The sequence below is a fragment of the Scomber japonicus genome, chromosome 11, assembly GCF_027409825.1.
Source record: "Scomber japonicus isolate fScoJap1 chromosome 11, fScoJap1.pri, whole genome shotgun sequence".
Taxonomy (NCBI): Eukaryota; Metazoa; Chordata; class Actinopteri; order Scombriformes; family Scombridae; genus Scomber; species Scomber japonicus.
Window position 1 is genome coordinate 16,311,970 of NC_070588.1, and position 26,692 is coordinate 16,338,661.

Sequence of the window (26,692 nt, forward strand, 5' to 3'; positions counted from 1 at the left end):
AACCAACACCAAACCCCCTCTTCTGAACACAAACAGTTTTGAAAAATGATTATTTTGTTGGGTCTTCAACCTATGTCACAGCGACGCGAAAAGCCCGACACAAATCATCCTTCAAGTGATGTTTCTGTGATCAAATACAACATGTATGACCAACGATGCAAAGCACAAAGTGTCAAAACAGCTGAGACGGTAACTAAACTAACATGATGGATTAGTAGATGATATTGCCATGTTGGGACACATGCATCCCATTTTTGGAAAGTGACACATATTCCAGATAAACATGATGGAGAGGAATGTTTGTGCACAATCACAGGACTGCTCCACTTGTCATAAACGTGTTATGCATCACGGAGGCTGTGTGACCCTGAGGGAGGGAAGAGGAGGAAGTCGTTTTGGAGGAGATCAGCAGATGGATGAGAAAAATGTGAATGATGTTTAACCCTCAAGATCTGTGGCAACTCACACATGAGGACAGATTTATGAATTGTTGTGCATGCAGGCTGAGCAATGGCATCCGAGTAGATATTAGAAAGATATACTGCTACACAGCACATAGATCCAACTGATATCCTTCACTGTGACCTTCAATGTGAGGCATGTGATAGCAGCCTTTTGCACATGTGCATTTTCATATATCACATATTTAAAATAATAATTGCTAAAAACTAGATGACTATGAAATTGGCGAGTCCGGTTTGGTTTTCAGTCTAATAATCCATCAATGATTATTCTGAAGTTAATCGCCCATTTTAGACAGTCTGTGAATAATGCATCACACTTGCCTTATTAATCAACAAGATGCAAACCTGTTTACTTGCAATTCATTACTGCCACTTTGTGTCACATGTGTCTAACCTGCTCTGCATCAACACTGTGCTTTAAAAACACACAACCAGTCACCTGCTACAAAGGCACCGTCATCAACTTTTCGAACAGATAGCTCATATTCCTCTGCAGCACCTGCACTACATCAACCTTTTCCTGCGCCTAATGAAAACAAAGGTTTAAGTCTGTTAGTGCAGACCATTTTGTTTAAATGTACAATAACCTTCAGTTTCTAATGGTTATTCCTGTGCAACAAAAGTAAAACTACAACCAGACTTTACCAGCTCAAATAACCTCCCTGATCTGGAAAACATTTCCTCCACAGTAACAATCGGCCAGCACATCAACATGCTCATTCACTCATTTCCATTTATTCCCTATTCAACATATTTCTCAGTCAACAACACTCAGATCATAAAGCCATAAGTCATACATACCCACTTCTGTGAAAGTGTCTGTCTCTCCCTCGCACCAAAAAACGCCCCAGACTAATTCATGATAATCTAAAGGGATTAATAATTCACAGGTAATCTGCAACCTGATCTGCATCGGAGTTAAATATTCAGGTGGCAGATGCATCCACTCATAATGGAGGCTGATATGAAGCATCTCAGGTTGCACGCAGGTAACCAGGAAGTGGATGATAGTTGCCAGGTCATGTGACTCCTGCCTGTCTACCTTCTATAAATAATGTCACTGTTACACTTTCAGAAGTTGCTGCTTCAACAGGCGACTTCTGATGTCTTTGTAGTTATTATAGAATCTAGGATTTCAGAAGGTCTGTCCATAAAGTGAAAAAATGTTACAAAGTATGTTAGAAATTCCTTTGTTTAAGTCTTATTTTGAGAGATTATAATTGAGTCTGGGTCTGGCTTCATTAAAGATACTGTTTTTATTAACAGAATTTACATGCTGAGTGACAACAGCTAACAGTGAGACATTATTCCACTTGAAAAAACACAACACTAGATGTTCTTGTTGCTACGAGTCTAAAACCCCAGGGATCTAATAAAGTGAAAAGATAGTTACTCCAGCAGGAAAGAGCTTTGTTACTATCAGCAGAACTTGCACCACAGTCTTTTTCCAACATCTAAATTAACTGAATTGTTTTTCAACTTGTGATAATACTGAGGAAACTAATGACAAAAAGAGCCAAATTGAATTTTATTGAACCAGCATTATCAAGAATGTGTACAGCATGTGTCTTGTTGTGCATTTTTCTGGTTCATTTTGGTTGGGCAAATTTTAAAAAAGGCACAAAATCAAAATTCAAACAGCTCTGTTGATGACAGAACAGTGGTTCACAATATGAATAGGTCACAAGATGGAAAGAAAAACAATTACTGCACATTACACAAAATGAGGTTAAATGTTTTACACTTTTATCTAATCGTCATTACTTTTTCATTAATGGACATTTTTCCTTCTCCAGACCTCTGAACAGGGTTAAAACAGTCAGAAAATCAGCCTGTAAAGAGACTTGCCTTGTTTTAAAGAGTCACAAACCAAACAAGTTGGGACTCTTGAGAAAGATTGACTGATGTGTGCTAACTTGAGTCTATTCATTTCACTTAAGCCCCCTCCCCCCACACCCAGTCGAGGAAGCTTGTGGGATTTTCATGTCACAGACTTCCCTTCAACCTGCGGTCTTTTTTGTCTTACTGCTGCAAAGCAAAGACAACATGCTGTTCTTTTAAATGGACAGGAGATACACCGTTGCTGCTTAAGAACAGGACACCACTGCTCCCAGATGGTAACGCTCAGGTTACCCTTTGTTTACGGCATTGTGTCAGGATATCTGAAAGCAGAACATTGCATCTGGTGCTCAAAACAAAATGCTGCTCTGTGACACTGGGTAGTGGTGGTGGTGGTGGGTGCAATCAATATCAAACAACACATTAAAGTCAGAGATATATGTGTACAAACTAGGTTATGTTTTGCTTATTATTGTGATTAAAAATATGCCCTCACTTCTGTTTCTTTGCTCAACAAACACATGTGTTTATGGTGCATCTACATAATTCCCAGGTTCAGTAATGGTTGGAGGTGGTAACAGCTTTAGATGCTGTGACCAGCTGCAACACAGGGACTGGCTTTGTCACCAGAAACAGTGCAAAGTAAAAGTGAGTAATCTAATTTTCTGCTTCCATCAAACTCACACAATCCTACCCTCTCTGGTTAAACCTTACGGGAACTCCAGTTGGTAAACCCTTTGGTAAGTCGGTAGAGAAAAAAACCCTCTGAACTATAATCCCTTTTAAGGGGATATGAAGAGGCTTTGCAGCCACGAGCCACACCGAAAGCACTGTGCCCTTGTTGTCAGCCTGGACAACCAAAGTCTCACACCACCAGAAGCAAACACATTTTCTTAAAGTTTAAGCTCTTTGAATGTAGCAGTGCACCTGCATGATTAATAATCTAATTTCAGAGAGACAACTTTGGTCACACAAATCATCAAACTAATTAAGAAAAGCCAACATCATCACCAAAGTAATCAATTCCAAAACCCAAATCACAGTCAGATGATAATCTCTTACATCTAATCACAAATATCACAGCTGTTTCAGCAGCTACAGATGTGATGCAACGCAATACTGCAGAGTAACGCTCCTGTTTGTGTAAGTGCAACAACACTAAATGACTGATGCAAAGTTAAGCTGATTCACGTTGCACGTGTGTTTACAAGCATTCATCCTTATTTTAATTAGATGACCCTGGTATGCAGTATCCACAAGATCATTTCTAATTAGCTTACTTAACCACCACTGAAACACACTGAAGATGTACAGGACAGTAGCAGTAAGAAAAACATGAAAAAAAGATGTGAAATTTCTGGGAGTGTCTGTGATAGTGTAAATTGCAGTTTGATGTTACACACTTTACAGCATTGCAGCATCACTGGAGCGAATTGTATTTTAGATGATGAAATTACTAGTGATTGAATTATCTGGCTTTGATGTCTAACTAATTCTGTGGTAGACACAGAACACAGCAATTGTAGTTGGGTACAAAAACAATCATTTGCCTTCTATGCCCGTTGGGGTTTACTGAAGTGTAAAATCATACTCCAGGTTTATCTATATATGCATATATCTTAACTATATTTACAGTAATAAGGCATATTCCAGTCCTATTCTACATTATATATACTGACCTCTGCATTTCTTTCACTAATTCTTTAATTTTGAAGAAAGGACCACTGCAAACTCTGTTGCAATAAGAATGTATTAAAATTCACAAACATGTACAATGTTGTGATGCTCTGGTTATGTATTTATGTACTGTGGCATATTTGATGTTCACATTTTGTGTGTGACACCTCAAGGCCAAAATTAGGACTATATATGTTGTGTTAAGGGGTTTGCAAAATTAAAATTGTATTATTTTCATCTATAAGAAAAATATATAAAATAACTAACAATAAGGTGATTTATTGATTAGTCGATCAACAAGACAATTATTTGCTAACCATTTTGAAAATTGATTAAACATTTTGCATAGTTTTTAAGAAAAAACATATTATTTGATTCCAGCTCCTCAGTATATTTTATGTTTTCTTAAGTCTCTTCAGTTTGTGGATAAAATGAGACATTCAAGGATGTCTCTTTAGGAGACTACGATGAACATTTTTCAGATCCTGACATTTTATAACACAAAACTACTAAACAATTAATTTAGAAAATAATCAACAGATTAATTAAAATAATCATTAGTTTCGGACCCAAAAATGTTGTCTTTCTCCAAAGCTGGCAACAACCCCCCCTCAACCAATAAACAGATAAAGTCTGTCACTGTTAATGATCATCTGAACATAATTTGTGTTATTATGTACTCTAACATTCTTTCTCCTTTCAGTATCTGTAATTGTGTAAATGTGGAATTGCTGAAGCAGTTTTAAATGTAGGCTGTCAATGAACCCCATTGAATACATTCTGACAGAGGCCTGTTTATTATCTTCATGCCCACAGAGGAAACAGGACTCCTACCTTGAATTTGCTGCCTCCGTATTTCCATCTCCAACATCTGCAAAACAGGAGAAACTGTCTCAGACAACAGCTGATCACTGCACAGTCTTTCATTCATCTCCTGCCAGCAGGATTAACACATTCAACGCTGCAGTCACTTTTAAACTTCATATTTTGGCTTAAAATAAGAGCAAATCTTAACATGCAGCTTACCGTCCATAGCAACATACCCGAACTGATTTGCCTGTGAAGGACTTTAATTATTAACAGCAAGCTGATATACACCTGAGCATGCTGTCCTGCACACAGGAAGCTCTAAACTAACCAATACCTTATACAGGCTTCACCTGTCTATGCACGGTCTGTGAAGCTGCAGTACCCACCTGGACATGGAATAAAGTAGGAAATGTCCACAGATGCTCGCCGAAGCACCGCCTGAAGCAGCAACATCTCACTACATGAAAGTTGACGCACAGAGTCGGAGGTTTTTGTAGGCTACTTCTCTCTTTCGCTTAATTGGGATAAAACAGAGGCTTTGTGCCGCTATTGGTCATTACTGGAGGGCCCCTCTTGTTTATGAAAGTTCGACCCAATTATTCAGCGAAGACATAATTACATGGCAGACATTTCTCAGAGTCCAACAAAGGCCACTGGACTAGTTGGATTAACTTGAACAATATGCAAAGAATTCACTAATACTGCATAGTACTTGAGCGTAATGTAATTTTTCTTTGAGTTTTATCAGTAGGCTACAGCTGATATCTCCTGCAGTACTATATGCTGCTATAAATGGTAAAAATAAAAATATGGCAGCCAACACTGACTGTCATATACATTAATGTTTCAATGACATCAGTGGTGGGTATTGATGCATCATTTTGTAGTACAATCTACATTCTGATATAGTCATGTTTTGTTCAAAACGTTCACTGGAGGTTGTGATCTGAGCTTCTCACTCTTCAGATTTGAGCTCCAGTGAACTGAGACCCCTGGTGGACACAGTTTGAGATGGATGATGTGTGCATCTTAATGGATAGGTTCACTTTTTCTTATTATAGGTCTCAAAAGAATAGTGAAGTTCCCATATGAACACTGAGACAGGTTTTGCCTACTGTAATCATTCCTCCTGAGATTCCTTCATAATTCACTTACAATATAGGTGATGGAGATACAAATCCAGCCCTACTTCAGTGCACAAGGGTTTTTAAAAGCTTTTGAAGAAAATGTATAGGCTTCAGATGTCCAAATTAGTCAAATCATGTTAATATCTTTCAAAGTTAGTCATTTTAGCTCCAAATTTCCTCTTTTTGTTACGATCCTTCCATTGCAAAACAGGATTTTTTTTCTTTACTTAAAAGGCTAATTGTGTAAGACTTACACTTTATTTGAAAAATTCAAGATAGCTGAAGCATCACATTATCTTCTGATAAACTTTTAAATACATTTTTTCTCATGGATTTTGTCCCCTGGTCGCATTGTAAGAGCTTTATGAGAGGATCTTCTGATGGTCAGTATGAACAAGATGAATGATTACAGCCAGAAAAACCTGCTTAAAATGTTCATTTGGGAACCGGACTACTGTTTTAAGACATACTGGGAAACATTTGTGAATCTAGTCTTTAGTATCTACATTTCAATTCAGGATACCAACACTGAGTGTCAGATCTGGGCAGAACTCTTTGCCAGAACTGATACGGGATCAATGTTCTCATATGATGTACATGCGAGTACACAAAGAATTGGTTGAAAAAAGATAAATAGATTGTGGGTGGTGGTGAAACAGGTGGAGGAATATTTTGTAAGTATTCGCAATAATGACAAAACTGGCAACAGGAAACAAAACAAAGACACAAATCAGTGTGTTTATATTTTATTCACATATGTTACATTTTGCATTAAATGTCCAAGTCATACTTTCTGGTCAAACTCAGAAAGTTTGAGTCAGCACCTACAGTAATGTACTGTATTCTCTCTTCATTCATACAGGAGAACACACAAGAGCTTTCAGTTACAATTTACACCCATTACTCATTGGCTATTTGGTTGCGGTCATTTACAAAGTGGGTACAGCAAAATAAAGAAGAAGAAGAAGAGAGGAGAAAACTTGGTAAACAGAAAAGCAGCATGCATGAATTCAAGAAGAAGTTTTTCAAGTGTTAACTTGTTCCTTAAAAGATTCTTCGATGCAGCACGAAGTGGCCCAGCATTTCAAAACCAGACATCAGGGATATCAGCGCTATGCTGTTTATCACTCACACAAAAATGAATGTTAGTCTTGCAGGCACGACTGGATAAATTTCCTCTCTTCTGGAAAAAAAAGATGATAATCAGAAAATCAAGTAGCTAAGACACTTAAATAATGGTGGCTTAAAGGATGTCATGCACAGTGTATAACGGATACTCAAGTCTGATAATCATGTAAAGTCGGAATGCAACTACAAATCACAGCTAGATGACGCATGAGTAAGGGATAGTCATCACAATAAATGCTCTGTACTGCAGTTATGACTCCACAGTCAAAAAGGGATGAAGGGAAAGACCTTTTTTTCCTGACAGCACAGAAAGATGAAGAGTATTGGCATTTTTCATCAAAAGCAACTTACATTTCACTGAGTTTCTTTGAGTTTCATATCTTGAATGTTTTCAACAGAACCAGTGAAGGATTTCTGCTCTCATGCGGTGTTCACATCTGCCAGTGTAGCAGCAGGACACCATTTCTGTGCAATGACATTTCTTCAAATGTATGCTACTTAAATTCCTGTAATTAATTCATATATTTTTTAAACATTTTTTGTGGAGCAATGACATTGAATCTTCATTGACTCTGACCAGTTGTAGCTTTAGCTTCCTTACAGTTGATATTTGGAGTTTCTTCTTCAAAACCAACCAGAAACATAAAGCGCAGATAGGGCAGGACTTTGAGAACTGTAGCGAGCGCAATGAGGTGACCGCATACCTCCTTAAACATTAAAGTGAGTTTGAGTCAACATTCCCAGCCATCTACCATAAACTCAAAGCACAACCTTAGAAAAAAAAATATTCACAAAAAAGTTAAAATTACTTACTTGAACAATGAGCAGCAGCATTTATTTAAATATCTAAAACGAATTTTTAAACAGCAAAAACAAAAATAATTCCTGAGGATGGATTGCAACTAGACCCATAAAAAGAGCCTTTGCTTGTTTGCAAAAAAACTCTAGTGTGTTGATGGGTGGACTTGTCCTGCCTACCTTCACGTGTCAGCAGACAATGAGTGCACATTGCAATAACATCGCTACACTCATCAGGAGCTTGAAACTCATGCCAGCACAGCAGAGCACATCTCGATAAATAATAGGGATATGCATTAACATCATCATAAATGGTTCAAAAAGTAATCAAACTTTGCAGGGACATTCAGCACTTGATATATTTTTTTTCTAACCCAAATAAATATGCCAGGCTTCAAAAGCCCACTCAAAATCAATTAAATTTCTGGGCAAAGTTGTGCTTTTTACTTTGATCTTACCAAATTCTGTTTTTTTTTTCCCTGTTGAAAACCACACAAGAAATCACTTAAACACACACACGTGTTAATCTTTAGGCATGATTGTACACCAAACTTCACATAAACCAAGGCTGTGGCAGCAACACCCTCGCTGGATGTTTGTGTTCGTCACACAAAAGTTCCCAAATATTTTTGATCGAGGCAGACACATAAGCCAGGAAAAAAAAAAAACACATCTTCTCCGTCACGGGTTGCAGTTTTCTGTGGACTTTGGAGGATCTTAGAGTCCATTATAGTGAGGCCCCCAACGCTTATTGATGTGATCAAAGGTGTGTGAAACCCACTGTTGCTCCAACACTCGATACCTCTCTTCACATAAGAAGAGAGGCTTGCCACGGCTGAAGAGAAGCAGGAAGAGGGAAAAAAAAGAGTGAGATCTGTGCTTTTCACACTGCGGCAACAATCATTTAAAAGAGGAGCTGTGTCCCAAATTCTTACTAGATGCTAATTTCTAGGTAGGTTTTGAGTAAGTAGTGTGTTTGTACTAAAAAACTAAAAAGTACAAAATAGTCTACAAAATGCAGGACTTCTGAGAGTGCTGTTGATATGCACTATTGTTGTTCAGCAAAATGCAATAAAGAATTGGTCGGAAAAATTTAAACAGATTGTGGAATGTGGTGAAACAGGTGCAGGAAGATTTTGTAAGTATTCAATACTGGAAAAACTTTATCTGTATGAAGTTTAGTAGGCAGTGGCGTGATGTCAGCACACATATTGCGTCATTTTCCATCAGTACAAAACAGAAAAGTGTATTGATTTCTTGTACACTAACAGCCAAGATAGTACACAATGACAAGTGTATAGTATAATAAGTATGTATATGGGTTAGGATCAGGACACAGCAGATGTTTTAACTTGACTGTATAAAAACTATCACATAATATTATGTGGCTGTATGGGATGTGTCATACCGTAAATCACGATCCTCCTCTCCATGGGCATCAAGGTAAACAGAGCCCCACAGGCAGAAACGATGACCACGGATGATGATGATGACTGAGGCATTTATCAGTAGAAAGATGCCTGTAGCTGCGCCACAATGTTGGGAGTGCTACAAGTGACAAGCAACATGTAAGCTTTGCAGAAATGGACCATGGCTATTTCAATTCATCCTTCAGGAAGTGTGGGCTAAAGCAGTCATTAAGTCAACAGTTACAAGCAGTTGTTGGCCCTCGTGCTGAATTCTTTGAACTGATAACAATATGGTTTTACTTTTGAGACGCAGAGAGACTTACCAAAACACATTCACAGATACCCTGCTGTTTGCAGCACACCCCTTTGAGACAGACGAAGGCGCCACAAACAAGGCAGAGTGCAGGGTCTTTTGGCACCTTTTTGCAGGCAGTGCAGGCCTTCCTGTGATAGTACTGGAAGATGATATTGTAGTTGTCAGGTAGCTGGAGAAGGCGGGGGGCTGCCCACTGAGGATCCTGGACAAGCAAGGTCTTCAGAGGAGAAGAAAGAAATATTTTACATACATTCAGGTGACAGTTTATTGTAAGTGCAGCCATCAACAACATCTTGTCCTGAAGTCCTCTACAGACCAGTGAAAATCTTTGTTAGTATAACCAGATTAGAAGAACTGTGATCATTAAGAATACATTCCTAAAACTTTAAAATGTACAAGAAAGTGTGCTTCATTGGGGTTTTTTGGGGTTTTTTAATAAGCTGACTTGTTTGCTTCCAATGAATAAATCTATCCAGGTCTCTAGACAACACCGTTTTTATGCTGTCCTTCAGCTCTGGGAGGTAATAGTAAATAATGTCCTAAGATATTGATTACAAGATGATGTGTAACATCCAAGATTGCTGCAGGGCTGAATGACAAGGGCATAAGACTCATGGCTAGTTGTGCAGTCATTCTCCTCGCAGACAGTCAGGCATCAAGCTGTGGGCCTTGTCAGGCAAGGTTGAGACTAAATTCAGAGAGTCACTTTACTAACGTGAATAATATGAAGGGCAAGCTAGAAATATGTAGTCTGACCATATCTGATGTGTCATTGCTCATTTCACTTTTTCTTTTTAAAACTCTAAAGCTGATTCAAACTCTGCTTCTCATAAAACAATATGCTGATATTCTCTGAATTCAGACCCGGTTTAAGAAGCAGAAATAATTTAATCATTCTCAATGGAAATTTATGTACACTTTAATATAAAATCTTCAGTTTAAGATTAGGAACAATTACTCCCCAATAGGCTTCAGATTTGACAACAATTGAGATAACATTTTTCACTATTCAATCTGCTGATTGAGGATTAAGTGATTTTACTGGTATAGATCTGCTGTCTTTAACATGAATAATAGCTAATAGAGTTTCACATATTGTTAAGACAACATTATGACACTTGATAAGGAAACTAATACATGACAAAAAGTTTTAAATATGTGCTTATTCTGGATATATAGCATTGTCACATTATATACTGCATGTATATTCTATAGACTGAAACTCACACATACCAATGATTGTTCAGCCTGCATCTGAGAGAGCTCTTTGACCTCAGTACACCACTGTGTCACCAAGTCAAAGGCGCTGACCGCCCACTCCAGACATGAGGCACTGTGCACGTTGTTGGAAGCCTGAGGGGCCGAGGGTAAGAGCCCCAAACACACAGCCAAGGACGAGAACTCCTCCTCCTCCTGAGAACAAGACAACTAGTGAGTCTCTCTCTTTGTTTGACTCTCACCTGTGATTCAGATGATCTCAACTAGTCAACCAATGTGCAGAAACACCTCGCTTCTTTTTAATTGAGAAATCAATCTTGCTGGACAAGATTTTGTTGTCCTCATTGTGAAAAAGATGTGCAGATCTATGGAGCAGTGTTGCTGCAAGGATACAAGGGTAAGGTAAGTTTAAGCAGGCAGGATGCCATCGCTGAGAAAACATACCAGGCAGCCAGTCAGGTTGTCTCCATAGAGGTGATGCTGCAGGAGGCAGGAGAGACGAAGGAAGGGCAAGCAGAACTGCTGGAGGTTGAACTCGATAGACTGCGGGGACCACACACTGGAGCTCAGCTGGACAGGGAAACAACAGTAACACTTGATCAATAACCAGCCAATAGCTTGCTGATAGTACCGTGATATATATCTCCGCTGGAGATTAGCAGAGATATTAGACCACTGGCCAATTCATTGTTTAAGGGAAAATGAAAAGAAAAAAAATCAGGTTAGAAACAGTAGCAGGCTGCCTGGAGTTATCTTCTAAAGTGATTAACGGTCATTTTAGCATCTCACCATTGATGTTCCTTCAGTGTTCGCCTTGTAGACACTTGTGTCCTTAGAGAATTCACTGATCACGTGACTGAGCAGTGCTTCAAAAGACTTCTCCGCATTTGCAGAATTCTGTGATAGAAAATAAAAATGTTGACAGAATGTAAACATATCAATTCAGAGCCATCTATTTTTAGACAGCTTTAAAATCTCTTCCCATATTATTGCAGCACATCTCTGATGTTTCCATATTCAAGCACACCAAGTGCTCATTGACGCCTATTTCCTCTTAAAAAGGTGTCTATGCCAACAAAATCTTAAAAAAAAAAAAAAAAAAAAAAAAAAAAACCCACCAATAACCAGAGCTTTGACACCTAGTTAAGAAAGTGGTTCCTTTGTCTCAGAAAAGCAGTAAAGATCGGTTTAAGTTAACTTGCAGATATTCTCCAAGTGTCCCTGAAACAACATTGTTCTCAAAAATAATCTTTATCTTTTCATACTGGACTGTATGTCACCTGTTTTAATGTTTAAATGATGTCGGATTGGTTATCTACACAGAACATGTATGATAATGTGTCAGGCTTTAGACACAGAGCATCCAGTGACACCAAAAACACAAATAAACTCTAATGTGGTTCCGGTGACCACAGTATCCATTTCAATCAATTTGTGAAAGTCACTCTTGGAGATTAATAGGCACATGGGTTTTGCTTAAGAAAAAACTGAATGTTCAGATGAGCTTCAAAAATAAAAGATATTTGTTTATTCACTCTGCTCCTTTTCAACAGCTGCATAAAGAAAATGAAAATACTGAAACTATTATGATTAACAAGATTGCATAAAGACGCTTTCCTGTCAGCTGCCGCACCAGGCTGCAGCATCAGTCCTTTAAAGGAGATTCAACATTAATAAATACACACTGCACACAATACAGAATGGCCAGAATAATAAAATTAAATAATATAAATGAACAGAAATTAAAGAATTGGCTCCTACAGCGGCCAGGCGTCACCACAATTTATAAAGTATATATATATATATATATATATATATATATATATATATATATATATATATATATATATATATATATATATATATATATATATATATATATATATATATCACAGATGAGAATGTTTGACCTGTGCTTCTTCCTCATCCTTCTCCATGTATAAAATGTGCTGCTCTATAGGAATTTTATGACTTATGCAGAGCAAACAGAGAACAATAATTCTTTTCACACAACGTAACATCTGATAAGTGGTCGAGACATTACTGAATGTGTGTTCTGATTAAAATTCAACTGGTTTGGCTAGTATTTTATATAAAAGGAAACACTGCAAGCATTTATCAAGCTGAAGGTGGTAGAATATATAACAGCAGTCTTATCTTGTCTGCTGTCCTTTGTCATAGATTTATAGGGGAGGAATTTCAAGTCCGTGAATTTCCCTCCTTGAGGCTCTGATCTTTGTTCAGACTGCATATTTTTTTACTTCAATTTAATTACAACAGCATTCCACCAAATATGGATGCCGTCCTCGTTGCGCATTTAAAATCCATCTAAATGGCAGCTTGTGAATGCCTGCACTACTGTTCATGACAAAGGAGGAAGATACAAATCCACACCTCTATTATGGATGGAAACACCCTTAAGGGGAGGGTTTCAGCTATTTGTCTTTTGACATTCAAGCCAGTCACTCACTAATTCAGATTTAATAGACTGAAGATGAATAGTCAATTAATGCAACACTCTCAAGCAATCTCACTTTTCCAGATAATGAAGATCAATACTGTCTTCTGTGGAAACCACATAAATGAAAATGGAAAGGGTTTAATTCATCTCAAAACTAAGTCTTCCACAATGATTTCTTGTAGTTACGAGCAGGTTCATGGGAACAATCAAAAGACTCAACTTCATCAACAAGCAGCAGATACAAGGAGACTTAAGACTTTAAAAGTGCACTGAGAGCAGAAAACACAATGTTCGGACTATTTTAGCAGCACTTTAAATACTGTATGCAGTCATAAATGAAGGGCACAACAAATGGAAATGGTAAATTGACTGTACTTATGTGGTGCCTTTCCCCCTTAACGGTAAAAGCCTCTACAATGTTTGCCTCTCATTCACACACTCACACACACACACACACACACACACACACGGCATAGAAGCTGCCATGCAAGACGCTGGTCCAACCATCAGGAGCAACTTGGGATTCAATGTCTAGCTCAAGGACTCTTCCACACATAGACAGGAAGAGCCAGGGACTGAACCATCAAATCTGTGGTTAGTGGACGACCCTCTCTACCCCCTGAGCCTCTGACCTGCGCTTTACAATAGAAAATATAAAAAGGTAGGCAACTTTAGTTTTCTGTCTGCTGTAATGTGATTTCACTTTTACCCTTTTGAGCGCTCCAGATGTGCTCCAGGCCTGCCTTTCCTCTGGACTGAACTTGGTTGAGAGTGCAGCCAGAGCCTGGGTGAACTGCAGGTTGTACAGCATCTTCACCACACAAGTAAAATGCTCTACAGAGGGGGAGAGAGAGAGAGAGGGAGAGGGAGAGGGAGTGACACTCATTATACAAACCAAGCCAGGTGGAAACCTACACACAAGTGGAGGAGCACAATTTACACAGATAAATTACTCAAAGACTGATTGTGTGTATTGCTTCAATACATGAGGCTGTTAGTGTGAATTTTTAAAAAAAGTTCCGTTTACATAAAAAAAGCTAATTTACAGAGGATTGCAGGTATTCGCTGGGGCATTGAATTTGTTTTCTCAGTTTTGCATAGAGAGCGGAGCTGAACTCAGCTGTGAGCTCAGTGTGCAGGATAATTAGCAGAGCGTTTCAGGTGGAAAATGTAGCCTGAAGATATTTAAGTTTGGTGCTGAAAAGAACAACAAAGGATTGCATTTGTTTTCTTCCACAACAAAAGGACTGCTGACACCTCCACTGTCCTAGTCACTGTGACAAGTGTCACAGCACACAATTACAGGTAAAATAAAAATAAAAAAGGAGGGGGATCCCTTATAGCAATCAAATGTAAAACACTCAGATCATGTCCTATCCACTGTTTTTCATTCAGCAGCAGAACCCACGACACCAGCAGTAGAACTTAAACCTAGCTTGGATCTGTTTCACACAGTTTTATCCATGTTAACATAGACATGTCTGTGATCATTTACAGCTTTTGACAACATAAGGGCTCAGAAGGTCCAGATAAGTGTCATTGTAATAAATGTCAAAAGTGAAATGGGTCGACACAGTCAGGGGATTTGGGGATCCTCCCAACAAATTTTGATGTTGTCGGACTAAAAGATATGCATTTTCACATCGTTTTAGACCATTGCCTATACAATAGTTATAGATTTATTTCACAGTGCAATCATTAGCAGGCATGAAGTAAGCACTATGTGCTGAAATAATCCTAACAGAGCAGGACTAGAATTGATTTATATTTTAATATAACTAAACATTGTTTCTGGAGCTGCTTACAACAACAAAGTCACTATATACCCTCAATAATCTCACTGGAAACAAATTTTACTTGTCAGTAAAATAAACAATATTCCCTGACATTAAAAGTTTAGAAAGAATGATGAATACAGGCATCAGTCAGTATCCCTCTGCTGCTGATGTGAGTCACTGCTGCAGGTACCGCTGGTTTGTCTCAGTCAGGAGCAAAGTTAACAAGAATTTGAATAGTTTTAATATACGTGGCAAACTAAGTTGATCATTTACAGCAGCTACATACAGACAGCTTTTGTTTTAGCTTGTTTATAACAGTTGACTGTTAGTCTAACGGGCACACTGTGGTCATCTAAATGTAAATGTTTTGGCTTTATACTTGCAAAACTTTTATTGCAAGTACAGTAATAAGTATAGAAGCCGTCAATTATTATACATCACTGGCTCATTGTCTTCACCCCGGCCTCTCTCCACTTCTGAGGCCATTTATGATACAAGTTCCCATTCTCTCCCCGGCTAGATCCAGTCAGCTCCTCGAAGCAGAAGCAAGTGCGTGTAGTTTGCATTTGTCGTGATTATTATGTACAATATGAAATTTCAGTGGTGGTGTTCATCATTTAGCAGCTGTTGAAAGCATATAGGGGAGAAACTGTTCACCCTTTCAATTTCTCTTAAAAAAAAAAAGAAAATCTATTTAAAAACAGAGGTTTTGTGACCCCATTTATTAAGCTTTGTACATAATTAAGCCAATTATAGCGTAATTTGTGTTCATCTCTCACTCTGTTATACAGAGAAACAAACATAATAAAATCAATTCTCTCCGTCTAACAATTAGTCCACTAATGATGCTTTGTTTTTGCTTTTTCAAATTACACAAACATGACACAGCCTTGTCTTTATAAATATGACAAACAATCCCCAATACAATGTCAGAAAAATGATTAATGAAAGCACTCAACATATTTAATTCTTATCTTAATTGTTACAACACAATCAAAAACTGCACTTTTCTATAAACCCACTATTTCAATGTTTCAAAACTCCCAATTGTCCTTGCTAGCGGAGAAGCAATGAATAAAAAGATCTGCTGCTACGACATGTCGATCGTTAAACATTAAGCATGTCAGGCCCGGTCTTTAGGTGGTCCTCCACTTTTGTGCAGTAAATGGTTACGGTGGAGGAGATGCAGCGACAAGCTAGAGAAATAGAGCACATGAAGGAGGTATATACCCCCCTCTATATCTATAAAAATTATCATCCTTTTCATTTACAAACACCAAATGTGTTGTTGTTTTTAAACGGTGGGAAGCAGTAATTCACTTCCCTACCTAGTCTGCCAGATATTAAAAGAAGGAAGAAGTTTGCAAAGACCATTGTGAGTAGGCAGAATCAAAACTCTTCAAGCCAAATGGACATCAGTCAGCATGTTTCATGTGTACTCAATCCACAAGCTTCATCTTGGTGTGCACTTTAATAATATGACGCCGTTGCCGTGCAAATGAGTGCAAACTTCTGCTTACACAGAGGACATCAGATTAATAGGCGGTCCTTCAATGTAGTCCCTCCCACCTTCGAACATGGTCTGAGTGATAAGATCTCATTGCGTCCTCACTCAATGTGTCTTAGGTACATTCACACCTGTCCACTTGTGATCGGACCTAACCCTAACCCTAAACCCTTGATTTTGTAGTACCATGATGGAGAAACAAGTAACGTACCTTTTCGCAGAGGCTGTGGCATCGTCAGCACAAAGATAATCAGGAGGGACGGGACATCTCGAAACAGCATGGATACTTCAGGTCTCTCTTCTTCAAAGCCACTGAAAAACACATGATGGAAGTGATTTTTTTAACCATTTATTATTAAGTATGTTTGACACAAAATAAAAATAGGCTACATTAGGAGTAAAAAGAAAAGAAAAGTAAATCAAGTAAACCCCAAGTTACTTAAATAATAAATTAAATAACACAGTGACTTAAAGGGGCCCTTTAATGAAAAACTTACTTTTTCAGGGCTTGTGTTGTATATTTGTGTCTCTGATGTGCCTACTAACACACAAACTGTGAGATAAGATAACCCAGTCAGTTTGGTGTGGGCTTGATTGCTCTTTACTCTTTCATTCAGATTTGATGTCCCCTCTTGTGTAACTTGGGAACTCATTGAAACTGTATCACCCCCTATTCATACCTCTATCTGAGTCTCCATCATTTAAATTTCCTGAAGTCCACTATGTTTTTCCTTCAAGCACTAGCCAGGACCTGAGCTAAGCTAAGTGTGAAAAAGTCGCACATAACGAAGTGCTGGACCAGGGGACAGAGCCAGTATTTGGTTTGTCTGTTCTGGGCTGTCGAAACATGTCAGTGCAACATGGCGGGCCCATAAAGAGCTCATCCTAAGGTAATGAAAACACAAACAATTAAAAACATATTATGAATATTACACTATATGCCAATACATTCTACACACTGAACCTTTAATCCCTGCAACATGCTCATGCAAATGGTTACCATGCTAGTTCTACTTAAAAAGGTGCGAGAGCAAAGGGCTCCCAGTGTATACAGTCTATAAATTTACTAAACAAATACATGACATCAAAAGACACATTCATTGTATTCCCGGAGCCTTCCTTAATGCATCCCTAGTTATAGTTTTGTATTGTGTGCTATCTCCATTTTAATGTCTTCTGTTCTGTCGACAATTCAGCGAGGTTCCAATCTCTCGACTTGTGAAAGGCCTCGGGGGGTTTTGAATGAGGCGAACTGCACTTAAAGAATAATACTTTCCATTACCAAAGCACTCACCAGTTAAATCCACTGTGCATTGGAGGGAAGCCTTAAAGGACAGAGCTTTCAACCCTGCTGAGACCACAGCATACAATCTACAGCGACACAAATTTTAATACGTTCCTCTTCAATTAATCTAATAAAAAAGAGGGCAAGAGCAATGTTTTGCATTTATGTAAAAGCATCTCTCTCTGTCCTATTTAACTAGCCTAGCTCAGGTTGACCGCCCAAGGGTGTCAATGACAGTACTGCCTCCCGAAACCCTGACAAAGTATTTTTAAACACCAAATGGCTCCTCTGAGAATACTGTATGGCTGCGAGCACTTTAATACTAACAGGTGTAAAAGCTGTCTTCCAACACTAACAGGGAGGAAAGGTTGTTAAAGCTTATTTCGTATTTGTTAAGTGATGCAAGTTTGTTTTTTCACACCATGTTTTTAGATACATGCACATGAAAGCCATGTTCTGACGTAGAGTAGACGTAGACAAAGAAGTTCGTTATAGAAACTACATCTTTTGTATTTTCTTTAAATCCGGGTTTCTTTTCAAGCTCAGCAGAAAGCTTGGACCTGAGATGCGGTGCTGGTATGGTGGTGCGGTTGTTCTCAGTGCAGTGAATCTGACAGGGTCGTTTTGCTCTCTGTGGAGTGCCCGGTAATTTGCCAGATGTAGCAATTATTGGTATCTATGGAAACCACGCATGGTCTCTTTTCTGTTTTTAGCTCCTCTTTGTGTGGAAGAGAAGCTGTTGGGGGGGGGGGGGGCAGGAGGAAATGGTGGTGTTTAGAGAGAGAACAAAGTGGTGCTTTGATTGCATGTTTATGTGAGGGAGGGGTAGCATAAGGGGGGGGGAAGTAGAGACGGGAGGTATGAGGTAGAGTGGATGAACAGATTTATAGATGTGAAGGTAGAAAAGAGAAAAAGTCACTCACTCTGCCTCTCGGTTTTGTGTAACCTGAGTCAGCTTAGTCCAGGGGTTGTAGGCTGAATCGATGCTGTACAGACGCATGTGCATGGCCAACACATGAAACAGCTGATCTGAAAGAGGAAAAAAAAAAAAAAAAAACACACACACACACATCAGCGTTTTTTTCCAACAAGCTCTGACAGGAACAAAACCAGGGAGTGTCTGTTTATCTCAGTGTCCGTTGTTACACCCCACCAGCAACCAGAGCACATCAAACAATGAAAGCAGTTGACTTGAACGGACTGCAGGCGAGTGGTTTGGCTCAGATAAAACCAGGCCAGGACAGATGGATACATGGTAGCGCTTGATAGCCCCAAGCAACTCTTTGGTTGGGTCACACCTGTTCGCTGTGAAACTAATGGAACATGAAGAGAGACCCCCTGTGCACACACACATACACTCTGGCTTTTAATAGCAGGACACATCACAGCCTTTGTTGTGTTTTGTGTGAAACAAACCTGCTGCAAGTACCAAAATGTGTGAGATCACAGCCTCAATATGGGTTAAAGGCGGGAAGCTGACCTTTTCATTTTAGATGTTAAGTCCCTCGTATCATTCGAGACACAAATTAACCTACTTGTCCTAACTATTCCTAATTAAAGTCCTCTTAAAGGCAGAAATTAAAAATTGCATAACTGCAAAAGATTTAAAGCACAAATGAACCCAGTTTGAAACCAATCAGTTACATTCAGTCTCACCTTTAGGTGAATGTGACAACCTGCATAACCGAAGCCTCCGGGCAACACTTATAGACAACTGATGAGCAACACTAATCCTGTTTGATTTTGTTTTACAGGGATTTATGATGCTGTAATGCAGCAAAGTGCTTTGGATAATCAGCTCTGATATTCGACTTGTGTGAACTATCAATACTTAGAGCAACACTGCCCTCCACAGGTAAATTTAGACACAGCCTAAAGAAAGGAAAGTGTCTGTGTCAGTCCTTGAGTGCATCTCATTTATCCTCACTACAGATTGTTTCTTCTTTCTCCACTACTGTTCAACTCTCAGGAATTAACCTGGAGGAGGCCAGGGCAGGAAGGAGAAAAGCAAATGATAAAAGTAGGATATTTTTCTTCATTAAAAAGGAGAATCCGATCCATAACCCGATCAGAGTTCTTATATCAACAAAAATGTGAAATTACATGTTTTATTTCATGTGTGACTTTAGTCAAAGTAGTTTCTGACAGGTTACAGTCTGTGCTGACAACATTGTTTCAAACTTTAATTAGCAGAGAGGAAAAGAGGAGAAGAAGCATATCCAAGGTAATGGGAAGTGTCATGTGCGCCACAGAGGTTTAACAGTCCTTCGCTATGATATGAGGCAACACAACAGGGCTGTGTTGTGCAGTACAACTCCAGTAAATTTCTAAAAGATCCGTACGGAGGTAGCTACGGTTCAGTTTAGTATGTTGACCAGTTTCTTCTGCTTTCCATGTCACGAGTCGGGAACATGAGCAGCTCTCTTTTGTGACTATAAAGTTTAAAACACTGTGTATCCTTCAGCATTGCTAGATCACCAACAACAACATCATCAGCTGATATGCATGTTCTTCCACAAGCATTTCCCAGCAAACCCTCCAGATAGTGTTTTAAGAACAGTCTTACCATCAATATCCACGTTCCTCGCTCAAATACATAACTAAAAGGGTACATTTCACAGAAAAAACATTTCTAATAACAGTTATTTCTTTAAGAACTACACGTTTCTTCCCAGGCTAGACACTGATAAAATGACATTCATGTAAAATCATTCATCAGCCAAAAAACTGGGGCTCTGCACATATGAGGTCAACATTATTTGCCTTTAAATATTCGGCACAGTGGCAGCAACAGAGACCCCGAGACTAATGCAAACATTTGCAGATAAATAAACTGAGGGCATGCTATCTTAAGGTTTGGCCTCTCTGGAGTTGATGTAGCTCATTTCAAGGGAAATCCAGCCAGCCTGCCTCTGTGGTCCATGGTATCCTAATCATTTGAATAGAAGAAGCGCCTTCTGGGATACAGGCTTAGGAACCCCCTGGGCCCTCACAGTTAGAACATGTCTGCCGCTTTCCTTCAAATCCATTTCCCTAAGAAGAACGAACACTAATGTACTGCAACTGAGTAAATTTGGCCGTCAGCGCAGCTACATGGTTAATGTAGCTCAAACATGGCAAACCTCCAGTGTGAAATCTCTTTTCGGCCACTCAAGGATGACAGGCCATTTCACAGCGGCAGCCAACAGCCACAACTTTGACAGAATAATTAAACAAACAGAAAATGGGGAGTAGTCCTTTGTATAAACTTGACTCTGATCAGAATTCACCTTTATACGCACTCTACATTGCAACATCCAATCCTTCACAGCGCATATTTCAACAGTTGATTCAATTTGAAGCTTGTGATCACTAATCGATACAATGAATGTTGCTGGTGGTTAATAATTGATGCAAAGATCACAGTCTCATCCTCCTCCAGACACATGCCCTTGTCAGCTGTGACACAATCAACTAAACCAGCACATGACCCATTTGCCTGCTTCATTTACCCCGAGTGCTCCCAACAGCTCACCTGGGACAGCATCTATCCTTGACTGCCATCACTAATACACTCTTTGTTTTTTTCCTCTCCTTTTAGTGGTTCAGCAGTGACATGGACGACTGGATTTGTTTGATCTCAGCTCAAGACACTTTATTACAGAGGCTGGTGTGAAATAATGTGCAACCACCTGCAATAATACACGCCACTGCAATCACCATCTTAAAAAGCAAAATATATCTGACATAGAACCACATTAAACCAGCACAATGTATTCAGGAATGTGTGAAAACACAGCAGGTCACTGAAAACCCAGAGAAAGGTTACTCTCTTCTGTTATACTGCAGACATGACATATAGTATCCAGACATTATTAGGTCAGTTATCTACTCAATGTCATTATATTGCAACTTCACTGTATTACAATAAATATTGAATGCTGTTTGTTCTAATGTTGTGTTTTCTACTAGCAGTTTTGACTTGTGTCTGAAAACTCACTGTTTATTAATTATCTTACAGACCCATTAGTTTCGGGCCACAGACATTTCACCTAACATAAAAACTGACTTTACAAATTGCAAAGTAGTCAGTATGTGCATGTGACAGAAGATGAGGATGATTGGGAGCGACTACTCACTGAGACAGGAGCGTTTGGCAGCTGCACTGGCCCCACCGCAACACAAGTTTCCTCCCCGGTGCACAAGTTCCAACTCCAGGTTGGTCCTGAGGAGACAGAGACATGAATATTAGTAGGTAGTAGACATAAAAACAGTTGTAGCACACACATATTCCAGCTCTGCCATAACTGTCAAACATCACCTTAACAAAAAAAGGTATCAAAAATGATAATTTCCAAAAGATTTCCACACTTGTCTTCCAAGAGGCGAACCAAATGTATTTATATTTCATTTCATGTTTCATAATGTGCTTTACAAAAAGATGCATGACCAAACACCTACTCACCCAAAGACAGTACAGAGCCCACATTCACTACAGACATAAACGACAGACATAGACGTGTGAGGAGGAGTTTATCGTGGTTAGACTTATTGCTTTGTTTGACTTTTGAATATTGTAAAATGCACCCCCCTGTATATTTTGCTTATATCCTATCAAATTTCCTGCCTGGTCTATAGACAGTCAGACAACAGTTGTGACGACCCAACAGATATTAGATAGCATACTAGCATACACACTATCACATTATCCTGGACCCTGTATTTTGTTCATTTTTGGGCTCCATTTGTCATATGTTGCCATCTCTACTCTATTATTGATACTGTGATGATGACGAGGTATACATAATTTTTTGGCCGGTTATTGCTCTCTACGACGTAAGAGATGTAGCTCTCGTGTACCACTGTGCACTGAATGGAAGACCCACCTACCGTATTCACTCACACAGAGTCCTGCTGAGTCACACCATCACTCACATCACCGTCACAGCAATTTCAAACTTTGGCTTTAGTATGAAGGGTTGTACTATCAAGAGACATTGGCTCTTTATTCAAAACCTGGGCTGGAAGTAGTTATTCAAAGCCTCTCCGAGATGAATCAGCCTCATTGTACCACAGTTGCTTTTTTCGCACCTTGTTCTCTCCGAGTATAAGCAAGTATGAAGGATTTTTTTTAGTTGTTTTACTGCAGGCTACATAGGTGTGACATTCTTGTCTGGTATAAATGCCTGTGTATCATCATATTCAGCTTTTGGTTACGTAGCCTCCTCTTTTACCAGTTTGATTAGGAAGATGAAAGATGCTGCCTAGTCAAGCCATTTGCCATTTAATGCGCCTGTTTTGCAGCTGCAATTCCGTATCAAATAAATGGCACCCTTCCAGGACTGATTTTGCACAAGCTGGACCATTAGCATAAAAGCTGTTCCAACCACAGTTCATTCATAATCCCCAATGTGCATTTCCCATGCATATCCAAACACATTTCACTTCTGAATTTTTATCCCCCCCCCAAATACCAAAACAGAGAAAAAATAAACTAAAATCTTTAACAAAGTAAATAGATGTTGAAAATAGATAGGTATTACTAAAATTAGACTGATCTGGTCTGTTTTCATCCCGCCGCTGGCCATTTCTTTCTATGGGCCAGAGAGGTGGGGGCAAATCCTTGGGTTTCCTGGGAGAAAAAGCAATTTCACATAGATAATGCAGCCACGGTGAAGCTCCATCTGGCTTTTACTGATAAGAGCACCCTGTGACAGAGGAATTTTCCACTCCTCAGGCAATTTGCGCTGTTCATTGAACTTCAGAGAGCCAACAGGCACCCAGAAACACTCGGGGGATCGTTCTGTTCAGGGTGGAGGGCTGAGGGAACCACAATATTGGGTGGGCAAAAGGTCTGGATGGTTATGCTCCACAAAAGGGCAGACATTTTGGAATGGGAGTAGTGAGAAGTTAGAGACCCCAAGGTGAACTGACAGCAAGTCATTTCTTTGACCTGTGACCAGCTTGTTGAGAGGATACAAATACTTGATCAAGGACATTTCTTTTTCAGGATTATGTTGCTGGTCTGTTCGCCAAAGGGTGGGTAGTGGGCGCCATGTAATTAAGATTCCTGGTCAAAATCAGATTGGGACATCACAGTTGCGTAATATTCGTCTCTGACCACTAGCGCAAACCTAGATGCCGCAACACCTTGTAATGTCAAGTGACTGCAGGACATGTGATAATGAGCCAACAGTAGAACTGTGACTTAGCAAATAAGCTTAAGAAAGAGCACCTGAAGACCAGTGGTCCTAAAATTCAGCCAAAGACAGTGAAGTGAATCCATACTAAGTCAGGACCTATTAAGTGAAGACAGAGCGACAGTCAATACCATTTTACTGCTGCCTAAAGTGACAATGCTGCTAATGCTGTTTTAAAAGGACACTTTTCCTGCAACACTTTCAGGACCAATACAGCAGTATAATGAGAAGTATGAAGAAAACAAATCAAATACACTTTCACAGCTCCCTGAGCAACTTGGAAACAAGGGAAAGAAATCCATATATTTGGTGCAAGTGCCATGCAACGACTGCGGTATTGAATTTCAGTTTAATTTCGGGGGGGGGGGGGGGGCTTTCAGGAGTAAAAAAAATTAAAGTAAGTTTCTGACGCTGAAGAGAGGCTAGCCTTCTTTTGTTATTCAAGGTGAGGAGTTGCCATTAACAGACAAGCGGAAGAGCAGGCTGGTCTTCCCTTTCACTGGTTTCCACAGTCAGTGGTGTGTCCATGTGTGTAAAAATGTGTGAGGCGATGCAGAACGAAGACCTCCATGTTCGAGAGCTGCAGTCACAGAGGTCAGTAGCTGCAAAGACTCCATTAGAGATAACCCAACACGACCAAGCCGTCACACTAATGATCAACGACTTGGTTCTATAGGAATAGGAAAAAGCGGGGAAGTACTTTAAATGACAAAAATACGTGCATCAACATGACTACTGATGGGCTAGAAGGACACTGAATTAAATGAATATATTTGCATTTATTTCAACCCATCCATTTCTAGCCACTGCCCCCCCAACCAGGATCATGGTAGCAGAAGGCTAAATAACGTAGCCAGGACATTCATTTCCACAGTTATGTCCTCCAGCTCCCCCTTTGGGATCCTCAGGTCATCCGAGGCCAAACTGAATATAAAATCCTTCCAGCATGTTTGGGCTAATGTCAGGCTCCGTTACTGCTTGACCACAAGTGTCTGTACCAATCTGCCTGTCGAACTACTAAAAACACCTCTTGTGGGGCAGCAACTTACTCCCAAGTCAAAGGGGGAGATTCAGTGGACCAGAGGTGCTCAGAAGTGCTTACTATCAACCTGGCTGCTTTACACTTTGCTGAAAACTGCTACAAACAAGAGCTTTGTGTGAGTGACATCAGAGCCATGAACAAACATTATCAGCGACAAAGCACAATCCTGATCGGTAAAACAAACACAGACTGCATGCGCAAACTCTCAAGAACCCTCCACCCTTACAAGACTAAAGATTTGGTGAACAGTCTCACAGTCATAAAACAATTCATATTGCTCCTTCTGAATATGAGATATGACAGTTTGCTGGAGTTTTCCCAAGGAGGCTAAGCAGTATGGTAGCAGAGCACACCCCTACCACCAAGATGATGCCCTGTAATCATTTCCAAGAATAAGAGGTTGTGAATTATATAAAGTGCAGGAAGGTTCTAGCAGCTCTGTTGTGTCTACTCCTGCTGTGACTCTCTTACCGTGCCACTGAGTACATGAAGAGGAAGTCGTTGTCAGGGGAGCCGGGGTTCTTGCCGTAGTCCATGTATTTCTTCTGGGTGGTGTTCTTGATGTCTTTGATTACCAACTCCATCTCTTTAGTCAAGTTGGACACCGCCTAAGAAAACAAGAACAAAAGTCAAAATTATTTCTGTAACATACAATCAAGTCCAGACACCTGCAGAAAGTTCAAATAAAAGCCAATAGAGACTGATTAGGGAATTAAACAGAAGGTGTTTACAAAAAAGCCAATAATATATAGTTTTTAACAGAGATGAAAGAGCATTCATCTGTAGACATACTTAGCAGAATCCTCATTCATGCATTAAAATAACTTAAAAAGCCAAAGTTCATACAGTTTGGAGCTTCAAACTGTCAGTTAGAAGGTAGCAGCTCATTTTCACAGTGAGGCCTGTCAGATGGATCATTATTTTCTGTGTTTCTCCAAACACGGACAGAACTCACCTTTCGGTTATCATCTACCAGTGACTACAGTGACTGTGGGACCATACTTGTGTTTTTCCCCTTTCATACTTAAAAAGCTAGAAAGCTAGAATTTTTCTTGGTTAAATTTTCCTCTTGAGAGCATGCTTCAGAAAACACACAGGAACACCATAATTACATGTTTACAAACATCAATGACCAACCAAGATTGAAATAGTTGCTATTTTTTATGATATCCAACTTGCTAAGATGCAGAGAACACAGAAGCCACATCAATACTAAACTGTTCTTTGGCATTTCTATTTTAAAAAATGCATTTAAAAACATCAATCCAATAGACAGATTCTAGCTGTTAAGTTTGCAGCCTTTTTTCCTGAATCTGTTTTTAGATGGCTGTAAGAACAGCATGTCAACTGAAAGACATAATCTTCTGCCACAAAGAGTACTTTGGTGTTTTTTCCAATTTCAGGCCTAAAATCCTATTGTTTGAGGTCCAAAAACCAATTTAGACTGACTTTGTAGGTCGTCTGTTAAAAGACCAAACCAGTGCTTTTGCAGGGCGTGCTGCAGGGTTTTAAATTCTTCGATGTGTTTTGATGCAGCCAGTTGTTTTCAAATAATTTCAAAGCGGTACGAACAGCCGCTTATAGAGGATTGAAACTTTCTTGGTTAAAGTAGCATAGTAATGTCAAAAGATTTGGATCAGCCTGCATTTACAAT

General features: G+C 39.4%; 1 protein-coding gene across 1 annotated transcript in view; it reads right to left on the minus strand.

Annotated features, from left to right (window-relative positions):
- Positions 1-6,647: 6,647 nt before the first annotated feature.
- Positions 6,648-26,692, minus strand: part of ubr3 (ubiquitin protein ligase E3 component n-recognin 3) — a 42,429-nt gene continuing 22,384 nt past the window's right edge. The window contains exons 29-39 of the mRNA XM_053328492.1: positions 25,510-25,646; positions 21,936-22,021; positions 18,741-18,846; positions 16,744-16,844; positions 13,957-14,081; positions 11,576-11,683; positions 11,231-11,356; positions 10,802-10,981; positions 9,576-9,785; positions 9,252-9,391; positions 6,648-8,678 (exon numbers count right to left, since the gene is read on the minus strand). Of these exons, the coding sequence (XP_053184467.1) occupies positions 8,561-8,678; positions 9,252-9,391; positions 9,576-9,785; positions 10,802-10,981; positions 11,231-11,356; positions 11,576-11,683; positions 13,957-14,081; positions 16,744-16,844; positions 18,741-18,846; positions 21,936-22,021; positions 25,510-25,646 (1,437 nt within the window). The 3' untranslated portion in view covers positions 6,648-8,560. The remainder of the gene's footprint in view (positions 8,679-9,251; positions 9,392-9,575; positions 9,786-10,801; positions 10,982-11,230; positions 11,357-11,575; positions 11,684-13,956; positions 14,082-16,743; positions 16,845-18,740; positions 18,847-21,935; positions 22,022-25,509; positions 25,647-26,692) is intronic.